The 13,902-nt window shown below is 38.3% G+C and overlaps 1 protein-coding gene across 2 annotated transcripts in view; it reads left to right on the top strand.

Annotated features, from left to right (window-relative positions):
* tcf12 (transcription factor 12) overlaps positions 1 to 13,902 on the top strand; it is a 43,341-nt gene that overhangs the window by 11,840 nt on the left and 17,599 nt on the right. For both annotated transcript variants that reach the window (XM_020941375.2, XM_055154603.1), the window contains exons 6-8: positions 7,868 to 7,929; positions 9,185 to 9,308; positions 9,782 to 9,834. In XM_020941375.2, coding sequence (XP_020797034.1) covers positions 7,868 to 7,929; positions 9,185 to 9,308; positions 9,782 to 9,834 — 239 coding nt within the window. The remainder of the gene's footprint in view (positions 1 to 7,867; positions 7,930 to 9,184; positions 9,309 to 9,781; positions 9,835 to 13,902) is intronic.

The raw sequence follows: 13,902 nt of genomic DNA, 5'->3' as shown, positions 1-13,902 counted from the left end.
ATGCAAAAAATTAAGAGAGATGCACAAGTTATTACACTTGTAATAGTTTTACTGACAATACAACAGTGATGAATGTAAAACATACATACATGTGATATCGTCACAGATAGATGGCCTGTGTGAGACTACTGGACTCATCAGAGATGATTCTGTAATGTATGAGATCCTTTTTTCTGAAAATAGGTTTAATTCTTTCCTTGTTTAGCCTTGATGATAGTGAACAGTTCATGCCTCGACAAGGGATGGTTAGATCTCATTACCTGCTGAGTTTTTTCTGGTTGTGTCAGCTAGATGAGAGAAAGTCAGTGGGGGAGGTTGATTTCTAGCAATCTGGGCAATTACCCCAAGCTCTGAGGTACAGCTGAAAAAGCTGCACTGTGCTCTCTCTTATCATTACATTGTGTAGTGATTGAATCTCAGTGTGTGTAGGCTACTTAATGTTTGACTTTGTCATTATTTACTTAATGGACCGAGGTTGTTTTTATGGAGTGTAAAAGTGCTCTGATTTGGGATATAACCTTAGACCTTAAGTAATTAACATATTTCCCATTACTATACTGAAAATATTTACTTTACACAAATGTACACTTTGGATGAGTTGCCATCCAGCTGTTCAAAGTCAAGTTTCCTACTCTGTATCACACAGCGCCTTATAAGTTTGTATGAACCACACTACCTTGTTTTTTCTTGGTTCTTCCTTAAAGAACTATATGACTAATAATAAACTGCTGAGTTGATGTTACCTCCATGTACATTTACAGCCATTACTCATGAAGCATTAGGTTCCTATTAAAAGTAATCAGCTTAATACTATCATAACACACACTCAGACACATGCGTGTTGCATCAGCTCATCTGTACCTCCATGTGACTATAATGAATCTGACAGGGCATGTCTTACATGCTTCAATGCTGTGTCAATGCTATTGTGCACCACTTCCAGAACAGCTATTGGTGATTCCATTCTCAAGAGGTTTGACCCCTTTTTTCATACACTTGCCTTTACACTTTTTGGATGAAAAAAACAATCAAAATATATTTTTGAAATAAATGTAGCATATACACAGCAACAGTAAGTGTAAACATAATGGAGAAAAAAAAAAGTTTTTTGTTTGTTTTTCAGTTGTTTGCAGTTGTTGTTTTTTTTTTAAATGCCCTACTTTTATTTGTTGTAAATGTGTTTAAATGTGCATAGTGCAACTAAATTCAATATAAAAAATTATTATTGTTGTCACATACAAAAAAAAAAAAAAACAAAAAAAAAAAAAAGACTATATATAGACATCATCTTTTTAGATTTCACTTGCAAATTTTCCTAAACAGGCTTTTCATAAAGTGTCAAATCCCACCCGGCGCTGCTTGCCATCCCCAGTGTGTTTTTACTGGAGCAGGTGTCATGTGCTAATGCTGTGTCCTCTGGGAAAGCAGGCTGTGGCCAGGTGCTGTTCAGGTGTGCTCCTCTGCCGTTGGGGTCACAGGTGCCTCACACACATGTGCACATTCAGTGGACTGAGAGGAATCTCACCATACAAAGCAATTATGTCACTAAAAATATACTGCAGCCAACGTCTAGGGCAGGACCAGGGCACACAATGGCACCAGATTTGTGGCATTTATGAACGGTACTGCCTGATGTAAAAATGTCCTATTTAAAGGCAAACAAAAAAATACATAATCAAAATAAAATTTGCGTTTTCTCCCATTAGTTACTCTTTGTTTTAGTGCATTCTTAGAAAACTGTTCAAAGCCAAGTTTCGGATCAACAATCTATTGTGATGTGGATTTATTGTGATGGATATATTCAATATTTGCAAATTACTCTTGTTCAATTGCCCACGGCACCTGTTCTAGACAAAGATAGAGAGTTCAGAGGAAGTCACCACATTGAGGTGAGGTACAGTTTAGTTGATTTAGTCATTATGCAGAGCTGCAGGGTGTGCTTATCTATTACTGAGGTCAGTGAAGCGTGAAGAGCTAAAGACGAGCTGAAAGGGTGCAAATCTCTTTTCTTGATCGTGTGCCGCCCACCGCTCTTTAACCATGTGGTAGCTCCAGCTCAGCCCCCCAACCCCAGGGCGCTCTGTGGTGCCCGTGCCCCTGGTGTGTGAGTGGAGGGGCTGCCCAGCTGCAGAGGATCAGCTGTAGTCTCAGGAGGCCTGGAGGGCTGCCTCTCTGAAGACGATGGAGGAGCTGGGCACTGGCCAAAGTCTGATGACATAACCAGTCTCTAGGAAGCAGCTGCAGGGGCCAGCGAGAGCCGTGATTAAATTTATAATCCGTGAAAAGGTGTCTTCATGTGAGACTCATTTTTTATAAGGAAATACTTCTCATATCTTTTGAAATAGCTGTTGTTGTTTTTTTCAGTATTCATGCACATTCACAGCATGCTGTCCAATTTTACCCTACATCTTTATTTTGTATTTTATAATGTTAAATTTAATTAGACCATTGTGCATTTATACACCCTCCCCTCTTTCCATTTCAGTTATGTCTTTCTCCTCGGGTTGCTTACTTTGGGTGCCAAGAAAAATGTTCCAGATTATTAAATAGATGCTGTAATGTTAAAAGGGAAATCATTCATTCAGAAGAATTACTTTTAGTTGAACAATTAATGCTCCTTTGTTGTTTCCACTGCCAGCTGCTGTCTTTATCTTTATCATTGCTTAGCATAACACTAACATGAGCCCTATTTAAAAATCTAGAGAACTTGTATAGCTATAGAAGCATGCCTCTTGATATAATACTGGAATTACTATTGAAAAAGTAAATGTTTATTCGCACTGTAACAAAGTCTTTTTACTATAAGCTTAGTACACCACCACTGTTAAAACAGGTCCTAAAATGAAACAGAGACTTCCTGATTTCCCTGGATCCTGATTGAGGAGAGCACTCGGCTATGTGGCTCCAGTGATTTGAATGCAGTGGGTCTGATCAGTTTGTAAAACACTAACATTTGTTTGTCTATACTCCCACTTGACAATGGCTGACATTTTGTGCTGCTCTTGCACAGCCCTGACAGTGTGAAGTGTGGGAAGTGTGGAGAGAACTATGGCTCTTTGAGGTGCTTACTGCCAAGAATCTGAGGGTGGGACTTTCTCATAATTTATGAACTTATAATGCTCAGACAAACTTAAATGTTGTTTGACACTACTAAAGCGTACTTCTTGCACAGAAAAACGTATTAACTTGATTTACTCCTTTTTGATGCTTTGGTTTTATTCAGTGCAGACCTGTCTTTAAAAGAAGCGCTGCCCGAGGGTTGTATGGGTTTTCGGCGTAGGGAAGTATGCCAGCAGTGCTTGGAGTAGGATTAGCATTCCTAAACCATATGTGTGTTCTTCCTTGTCCTTCACCTCTCTCATTGTATTTTACTGTTCAAAAGTTGTTTGGCATCTCCGGCCAAACATGCGTTTATGTCTTGATGATACATACTGTTTTGATTTAACCCGACAGGCAACTGTTGCTTAAGCTTGTTCCGGCCTGATAAGGAGTCTGTGTGATGGTTTGATACGTGTGACCATGCTAGCGTCTATTACACTGTTGGTGTTCACATGGTGGGAGATGTTATTAGGGAGAGCATCACGCTCTCCTCAGAGAGAATAGAAGTGTGATTATGAAGTCATCAGCCGTGAACCACTGAGGCAGGGGAGAAGCACCCCTCCTCATGGGTCCTCAGGGTGCCATTGATTGGTGACCATGTGTTTGTGCCTGATAGACTGTGAAATGGTGTGTTGCTGCACGGCTGTGTCACACCTGCGTCCCACCAAGGTGATTGATTGGTTTGGTCATGTGGAATGTTCCCATCTGGTCCACAGTAATGCATTTTTTTCTTCATTTCTGAATAACAAGCACTGGCAGAAGAATAGTTAGGCCTGGAAAAAGGCAAAGGCCAAGTGAAAACATTTTCCCCTTGGCACCTCCTTTTTTCTTTTTTTTTGTGAGTAAAAAAAAAAAAATCACAGTCTGTCTGTTTATCCTTGATGGGAACAATTTCAGTTGAGAGATCTTCTCTGTGACACCACAAGATATTCTAACATATACATATAATAATTATTCTGTCAAATGATGGTGTCTTTAGCGTTTTGTACCTTGGGGTTAAGCAAAATGTTGGATTATGAGGGATCTCTTTGATCTAGGAGTAAATGCACACACCTTTATGTGATTAGTAAGACTTGATGTTTCCTTGTGTAATATTTAGTCATTCCTTCGCTTTGATTTTTCGTAATCCTGGTTTCTCTCCTTTAATTGATCTATTCATTTCACCTAATGGCTAATTACACATCAGCCTCCATGAGCTGATGCATTTATCATCATACTATGTAATAATCAGTGACATTTCAACAAAGAAAAAAATAAATATGCAAATAAGAACTCATTAACATTTGCTCTTGCTGTTTTGAATAATGTCACTTGCAACGAGGTTGTGTAGACATAAAATGATTTTGAAGGCGAGACTTTCCTTGATATTTGGAGGATGTGTCAGAATTTTAGCTGCACTCTATATGCTGTATGAACTCAAAGCAACAGGTTGCACTATCTCATAATACTGTTTTAAAATGTTTACTTTGATAATAGCTTCAAAGTGCCTTCCACTTAGATGCTTTCACATGGTTTGTTTTAAGGCAAAGCAAATGGTGAACGGAAAGAGTGGCCCTTGGAATGTGTTTTAAAGACAGCCAGGCACACTTGCTAATTGGCTGTTTTTGTGACTAGGGTTTTGAATTGATCCCTGGGGAGGCTGAGGTCACTACTCCTCACATTATCAAAATAAGGCTTTCAATACAGTGCCACCACACTTGGTTGTACTGTAGCTGTGTACTCAGTAAGAAACTGCTTCAGCATCTTATGACCATCAAGCTTTTTAAGACTAAAAATTTATGTATAAAATTAAATTCTAGGAAGCAGATGTTTAATTTAATTTTTATTTTTTTCTATTCTAAAAGGTGATGTCTTTATGCTAATTTACAGCATAACAATTCATGCAATTTCAGTTATTCAGTTCAACTTTTTCAATTACTGAATTAAATCATTTAAATACTGTACTGTACTTTAATTGCTGAAAGTGAAAGCTGGTTTGGTTGAAATTATGTTTGTCAAAAAAAAAACAGCCAAATGGATGTTAATTGTTCATACTATTTGGTGGGTTTCTGGAACACATTGAGTTCTGCCTGATGTTTGCTATTTGTTGTGATTTATACATTTACAGAATATGATCTAGAGTAAAATAGTAATGTAGTGACTGGTTCCTCTTATTGTGCAGTCTGTCTGTTGCTTGTCATGATTCCATTTGGCCTTGTCATTTCGTATCTTCGCTCAATCTCTTGGTGAGGGACTCATCAAATTGGATTGTACAGCAGTTGTTTTAGCAGTAATATAAACAGTTTTACAAAAGTATATTTGTGTAAGACAACATATTTGACAAGATTATAATGTTGACAGCACAGGAATAACACCTTAAATCATGCCATAAACCATAGCTATTGCTGCAATATTTCTGTTTTGACAATTTAAGGCTGGAAATTTGCACAGTTGTGCCCCAGGGTTAATGACAGGATGACTAAATCATTTTGTCACCACTAAATAATTGCTTGCACATAAATAGTGTCTATATTTTATTTTTGATGTGTTTGTTGCGTTAATGCAATGCCAGGACACATAAAGGCTCTCTCTACAGTCAAATGGATCACATTAATTGTTGAGCATGAGGGCTCTGAGTGCTATGCTAATGAGCAGCTTGCAGAATATTTACACCAGAAGTGATGGATTTTTCCTCCTATAAAGAAAATACTGCAGGACGACACAGTGCATATGCAAATTGTATGGAGGTAATTAGACGGTGTGGGTCATGGTGAGCCTAGTCACACAGAACATTTTGTTTTTGCTTTAACCACATGTAACAGCTAGGTACTATAATAAAGAAACTCATCCAAAAGTAGAGCTGTATTGATTAGCTTCAGAAGTGAATTAAACATTGGTTTGTTTTTCGTATAGTAAATCCATCATCTCCCTTTGTTAGGTAAACTGCCAAAGTTTTAGAGCTACCTAGGTTAAACTAATGCAGTACAAAAGAGTTCATGGTGTCTACAAATTACCTCAATAGAGGTCATGAGATCATGACATCACATTCAGGAAAATACTGACTTCAACTCATCTGGTAGTAAAGACTACATGTAACTTTTAAAGGGCACAAACAGTACATGCAATATGCTTGTAATTATTCTTTACTCTGATTTATGGTGCAGTCATTGAAAATTTTACACAAGAGTTAGCAACTTCCATTCCTTTTTGGGAACATATTATTACAGTGACCCATTTTCTTGCAAACAGTATTTGTGTATAAGACACAATATTGTGTGACTGCTTGTATGATAAGAGAATATTTTATTCAGCTAATTTAGGCTCCTGGTTTTGGAACTGGCCAAGCCAGCAGTATGTTGTCCTTGATATATGACTTTGTTCTACTTTACTTCAACATCATAATATGCATTCTATGAAAATTTTAACAGCCGCAGAAGCTGTGAACAGAATTCTGGTTCTCATTAATCTATTCACTGTAGATTTTAGGGACTGGAGGTTTACTGGTAATTTTTTGATGGTCGACATTAATCTTATTACTGTAATTTCAATACATTTGAACAGTTATTTTGTATTGATCACAGCATTATCATCTAAAATTGACTGACTCACCATAAACCTGTGCATTGGTCAGTTGATGATCTGCACATTGTTTAGGTCAGATGCTACTTTTGAAATTATTTTATTGTTTGGTTTTTGGCATGCTTTAGTTACTTTGTAGGGCCTCTTCAGTTATGTTTTTAACTTCTTATAATGTTTTTATTGTAAAATATGCCCATACCATTGCTGTCATACTGTAACCTTCTCATGTATTTTAGGCTTTAGAGGTTATATTCCACCAAATGCGTATGCTTCAGTACACTAACAGTGATTTATAAATTATTCATGTCAGACACGGTGTTTGTGTCAAAACACATGCTGTGCCTAAATATTTAACTCTGCACTTGACCAGCCTTTTATCTGAGGCATTTAGAATAATTATTTTCATACCAAATCAGTTTTAAAAGGAAATAAAGAAATGAAAATTAAAATGTGCCGTCTGAGGCTATATTTCATCATCCCCCTATGTTAGAGAACGTTGGTGGTAACCGACAAGTTAATCCTATTTTCCTTTTGCAAGAGCGATGGCTCAGAAGCGTATCATATTATTGTTGGAAGACAAGCGGCTTTGCCAGTTAAACCATCTTTCCAGATTTCCACATAGCTCCTTAGTCTCGGGAGGCGTGTGCTCCGTCTCCTGCAGCAGTGCTGGGATAAGCACAAGTGAATGCTCTCAGATGTCTTCACCTGCGCTCCAAAAGCTCCGTTCAGATCAGTCATCGTGTAACAAAACATCCACGCTCGGCAACTTTTTAACTCACAACAAACATATTTACCTTGTCCCTAGAGTCAACACAATTTAGTCCTGCTGCTGGTGTCTGAGCCTGTAGTATTTGGAAGTCTGACAAAAATAATGCATGGGGCTGTTAAAGTTATTCATCACTTTCCACCAAGAGCTCTCATTTGTTTGTATGTTTGTTTTTGTAGCAAGTCGAAGTGCTGAGTTGGGATATTGTGATTGTTTTGATTCATGTATGTAGTGGGCTCAAGTTTTCTGTGGTCCCTGATGGGTGCCAGTGAGGAGGTTGACAGTCATATTTTACATTATTAATTTGCATGATTGCATATGTATGATTTAAATGGTTGTGAAATGTTTTATGGCATTGACATTGAAGCAAATAGTGCATTTGTTGAATCATGAGTTCATGTGTTATAAATACACAATGGCTTATTGCATTCCTGTTCCTTCCAGGTAAATCAGAGAGGGGCTCGTTTATCGGTTTTGGGAGAGACCCTGGAGTTACTGGCTGCCAGGTAAGATCAATGATTTATTATACCTAAAATTACCTTGTAAGTATATTTTATAAATACAGTTTTATTGAAATGATCTTTTTAGTGTAATTCACTAGAATCGGTGTCATTATTCAAAATTATGTTACTGTGACATTTAAGGCACCTAAACAAAAATACACAAAATTTAGGTCACTAGTTATCGCACAATCATTGATTTAGATTACATGTACTGTCTTGTCCTGGATGCTTTCATGGCCTACATTTAAGGCTATAGTTTCACAAGTTGGGGTAATTAGGTGAGAGATTAGAATGATAAAAGTAGCCTGCTATCATCTATCACTGTCAGGCTATAATCTGTATTAAACATTATTGTATTTGGTTAGTTTACATTTGAAACTCAGGTGAAGGCTCAGATGTCAGTGTGTCAGTATGTCAGAGCCTAAAGGGATTTGAAGGGGCATGTGAGGCCACTCTTCTACGGGCCTTTGCTCAGGTGAACGGCGCGCGACTCCTGCTCTGTAATGCCTGCAACTGATTAGTGTAATTAGCCCAAGCGCTTATTTGGCCTCTTAACCCAGTTGTGGGGGTTGTAGAGGTCAAACGCAAATGGTGATTGAGGGCACCTTGAAATATGCATTGTCAAGACACACGAGCATCTATAAGTGGTTAGGGAAGCAGGAATTAGCAAAGTTTAATAAATGAAATATAGTCTTTTAATTTTTTATCAATTAGTAATACAAAATTGATAGTTGATTAATTATCATCAAGGGATATGGTTGTGAATGCCACTGGTTTACAATTAACCACACTATTGGCAATCAACATAAAGTATGAATACAGGGATGTGTTAAATAGGAAATGCAAAACTTCACTGCTTCACTGTAATAGAAAAGTATCCATTAAACCTGCTAATCAGGGTTATGGGAGGTATATTCTCTAGAACATATATTCATGGAGGCCATATGAAATAAATATTTAATTCTTATTGCATTTAAAGGGATCAATTGCAAAAAGAAAGAGTTCTGTTTTTAAAATGTTCAATAAATGTTCAAAAAGTCCTCACATTCAACAGGTAATATCAGTAAAGATCAAATTGAGTAGATATTATAAAGAAAGAATTTTATTGCTCTAAAATAGATTTACATTTGATACACTGATATAATATGCAAATACAATTACAATTAAAATACAAATTAAATACAAGCATTCTCCTGATATATTAACTATATTAAAACAACAATATTTATTTTATTTATTATCCACTTTATTGTTTCAGTCGTCGCTAAGGCCTGACGTGGGTCCTGGTTCAGTGGCTGCTTCTGGAAAGTCAGCAGCTTCGTTCTACTCCTTCACTGGGCACAATCCCAGAAGACGCTCTTTACAAGACGCCCCTCCCATCGGTAAGTGCTGTGTCTGTACTTCTCTGTACAGTTTAGAATAGCTCACAAATGTAAGCAAACTAACTCTAAAACTCACCTCTCTCTCTCTCACACACACACACACACGCACACACACACACGCACACGCACACACACACACATGGCACACATACACGCACACAGACACACACACACAAGTAAATTTGTGCCTTTATTGTCACTGCATAGTGGCTCCAAGTCATGATCCACAATTTACCCCAGATGCCCCCAGTGCCCGTTTAACTGTTTTTACACTGAGAACAGATAATGTATATTACACTCAGAAGAGAATTTAAATCAAAAGAAAACAATATTAATAGTGGTATATTGTAATTTCATGTTGAGGCTTTTGTTGTATTATGTACTGTTGAAATAGTGACTGATTATTTACAATGCAGGTATGGTTGTTGTTTTACCTTTTTTCATTAAACACACATTCTTTCATCTTTCCACAGATCCTCTGCAAACAAAAAAGGTTCGCAAGGTCCCTCCTGGCCTGCCTTCATCTGTGAGTGGAAGATCATCTACTCTCACATAAACAGATTTCACAGTGAGCCTGGTTAAGCAGACACACACAAACACTTCCCTTTGACTTGCTCACAAAGGGGTCTCTTGACACTAGCATTTCACTTCTTGGATTTGAAGTCACTATTTTGTTGTTTACTTGTCTATGCCTCCTCTGCTCCCTGTGAATTCACTGAACAAACTAGTACCGTTTTATATTTGTTGTTTACATGCTTGTTGGTAAATGTTAGCACAACGTTGTCTCTGTAGGTTAGGCCTGTGTGCTGCTCATTGTGTGCACCTCCATGTGATTGATTTTCAGCGCTGCCCTGTCACAGCCTGGCCTCTCCTGGGAGAGAGAGGGGCTGTCAGAGCCCATCCCCGGCTCTGCTCTTTTGATGTTTAATTAGTCATTACGAAGGCGAACACGAGGACAGACAGAGATTAATAGCACAGAATATCTGAAATTTCTATTGGTAATGATCCCACAGGAGCAGTGAGCATTAGGATGCAGGGAAGTGTGGAGCTCAGCTTGCATTTGCTTAGACAGGGGGTGTTCAAGTCCATTAATATGCATAAATCACTAAGTCAGATGTTCATTGTTCAAACCCTTGTGGATCTGCAAAAAGGTCCTTAAGCCGTGACTTAAATTCTTTGAATATTTAACACAATAGTGTGTTTTTGTTCCTAATCATAAGCAACTGGTTTGCTAAAAATCTGAGGTTTTCTTCTCTTAAACATTAAAAGGTTTTCCTGGGTGTTGTGAGAAAGTGTGGAACTGGATTTGCCTTTCAGAGCTTTGATGATTGTCACCTTTGCCGCTGTTTCTCTGAAATCAAATATGGAACAGGCTGCGTAACATAAAAGGCTGGCATGTGTTTTGTTTCTGGATTTGTGTTTGAAAGGAAGTTTGTCAGCGCGTGCGACAGAGAAAGCAGTCTCTGGAAAGATGGCGTGCTGCCTTTTTCTTAAGTAAGTGATATATTTGAGGTCTTGTCAGACAACCGAGGGGGGCACAAGAATGACTGCCTCGCAGGTTACATCTCTTTGTTGTGTAAATGGACGCTGGGCTTTTATTTGTCAGTACTTAACACATGGGCGCAGGTGCAGCTCTGTGACTCATAAGAGTACAATCAGGCGCTACAATGCGAGATGGGAAAAACAGTGACAGAGCCTGGGATAAAATACAGATTCTTCTTGTCACTCAGTGCTGCTCACAAGATAAAGCTCGGAGCTCGGAGGAATTATCCCAGTTAGTCTTTGATCCCATTTGAACGAATAGAGATGGCAGCTTTGGAAAAAGGGCTGTAGGTCTCTTTTTAACCTGCTGAAAGAGAAAGGAAAACATTGAACCTGCTTTTTGATAGGTGGGCTGTGTGGGAGTGGGAGGTTGTCTGGAGGTTTTGATGGTGTAAAGATGTTATAATAGGACAAAAAGAGGCCAGAGGTGAGACTGTTTGACGTGAACTATTGCAATGTCTAAAAAGCTACTTGTGGTCCTTAAATGTGCTGTTGTTAGATGTGTGATTGCAGCATATCTCCTTGCCATTATCACCAAAGCTGGTGTTTATACTGCCGGCTCTGACACTGGTGCTAGTGCAGCAGTGATGGGAAGTGCTGAGAGGTCCATGCACCTGGACTGAGCTATGCTGGAGGCAGCTGTACCCCAGGCCTGGAGCGTACCTGTAAAGCATGAATGCAGCTGCAGATGCCACTGAAAGCTTTTGCTTGTGTAAGCAGGCGCTGGAGCCTCACCAGAGACTCCAATAGATGCTTCATTTAAAAAAAAAATCTACACAGTGCTTCCTATCATTATGTACTCTGCTGGGAATTTTCTTATTTATTTATTTATTTATTAAATCCTCTTTTTCCCTCAAGTTTGTATTCTGGCTCAACAGTCTAAAAATAAATTTAAGAGTTTTAAATCAGATGGCCAATGTAAGTTGCAAGTCCAAGCATGCTGTGTGTACACTGCATGATGGAGTTGAATCAAAATATTTACGGGAGCACATCCTCTGTGCATTGAGGTTTTGACACTGCCGTGCGTCGGATGTGAAGGCTATCTAGACAGGCCAGCTGGTGATTGCAAACATTAAAATGTTTATATGGCTTTTACATCTTATATACAGACACCTCCTCACTTTGCCACGCACATACTTTTTCTGTGCTCTGCTAAATTTCAACTTTGACACACTGACTGCTGGATTTTTGTGATGACTATTAATCTCTGGTTTAATTATTATGCCATTTGGAATAGCCTATTAGGATATGTCATAGTGTTATAATGCTTTGACATAGTGAGGAGGGGCTGAGCCTGTTGCTGCCTGGTCAGGCGCTGCAGGGTGCTGGGTGAGAGGCTCCTCCAGCTCATGGGGGAAATATGGGATATTTATGGGGAGCTCCAAGGGCACGGTGTGTGTGTGCGTGTGTGTTTGTTGTGTAAATAGTGTTTTTCCCCACAAACCCTTGTCAAGGCAGTGTGTCTTGACGCGAGACTTCCTTACTGACTTTAGCCCGCAGATGAGAGAAAAGAAAGTGCAGAGTTTCAGCTTAGCCTCGGGGAGTTTTGCGAACAAACCCCTCAGTGTGGATGACAAAAAAGATTGACATTCGTGTTTGACAGATCACTCAAGCACCCTTGTTCCAGTCAGATTTGAACTGTGTGAGTTGTAAGAAACAGACTGCTGTAGGGTCTGAATTACAAGACTCAGAAATATTCCTTGCAGTGCCTGTCTGTTGCATGACATTCTAAAGATAAATAATCTGTCTTTCTTCCTGTCTTCGACGAGCCACAAAGACCACACATCGTTTTACTGTATGAAAGCTTATAACTGCTACTGGAGGGGCGTCTCAGGTGCAATGGTATATATGGTATATGGTTAAATTCCCTACATCTTCAAAGTTCTTTTTAGGGCATTTTGCAACGGTAGAAAATGTGGAACAAGGGGTGCTAAAATTTTGAATAGATTTTTAATTTTTTTCCATACAGTGGATCTGCCCTTCTAAAAATGCATAATTGGCAAGGCTTAAAACAGGGTGGGTGATATTGACAAAAATTAATATCTAAATTTTTTTTCTCAAAAACAATATTCAGTTGATATTTGAACAATGGAAAGGAATGTGCTAAAATTTGCCTGTAAACATCTTGGTTCAAGTTTCAGACAAAACATAAATGCACCATAAAATTAACTAAATATTCTACACAATTAATACCCTAGACATTTCTATCTGTTTGGGATCATTTATATTTTTTATAGTTTGGCCTATAGATGATATACTTCATACTTGAATTCTATATTCACAAAACAACAATTGTGATATTATATATTTTTATGTATCTCCCACCTCATTGCCCCATGGCAGCTGTGGCTACAATGGTAGCCTAAAAAAAATATTATTTCTCTCACATTATTATTTTAGTATTAGCATTGTGCAAAAAAAGTGTTAATGGCCATCTGAGCACTGTGTTACTCTGAAATTTGTAAGAATGACTAAATGTATGAGTCAAGCGTCTTGTGTGTGGGAGAGATTTCAAATGGTGTACTGTAGATAATCTGTTACATGCTGTTATATCGCATAGCACAAGATGGCCATATGCAGACAAAATCGTAAATTAATTCATATAATTTTAACTATCTCATATACATTCTTCAATTTAAAAAAAAATCTAAATTCTAGTATTGTTTGACTTGTGCTAGTGGAAATATTTTCAGTTTTTTGCTATGCTCTGACCTCAGATACTCCCCAGAGAGGCTCTTTTTCAGATTGGTCTGATTAGATAGACACCCTTGTTTTACGGGATGATCCTAAACAGTCACTGTTACCCCTGGGACCTCAGCCTTCATGTTTATCTGTGATGGGTTGTTGAAATTTACTGCTGATACACACAACTGAGATAACACACCAGACAAACTACCAGGCCTGTCCGCTTTCATCTGTGAGGAACATGAAGAGTTAAAAGACACAAAATAATGCACAGATTAAAGTCATTACTCACATTCAGGGCTGTTGTAAATTATTCATGTTGGGCTTGCGTGAGTTTACCACATTAATGCAAACCTTGATTTGGGAT

The sequence above is a fragment of the Boleophthalmus pectinirostris genome, unplaced genomic scaffold, assembly GCF_026225935.1.
Source record: "Boleophthalmus pectinirostris isolate CB_2022bp ecotype Guang Dong unplaced genomic scaffold, ASM2622593v1 HiC_scaffold_19, whole genome shotgun sequence".
Classification (NCBI taxonomy): Eukaryota; Metazoa; Chordata; class Actinopteri; order Gobiiformes; family Gobiidae; genus Boleophthalmus; species Boleophthalmus pectinirostris.
This window is presented reverse-complemented; position numbering and strand designations above follow the sequence as displayed.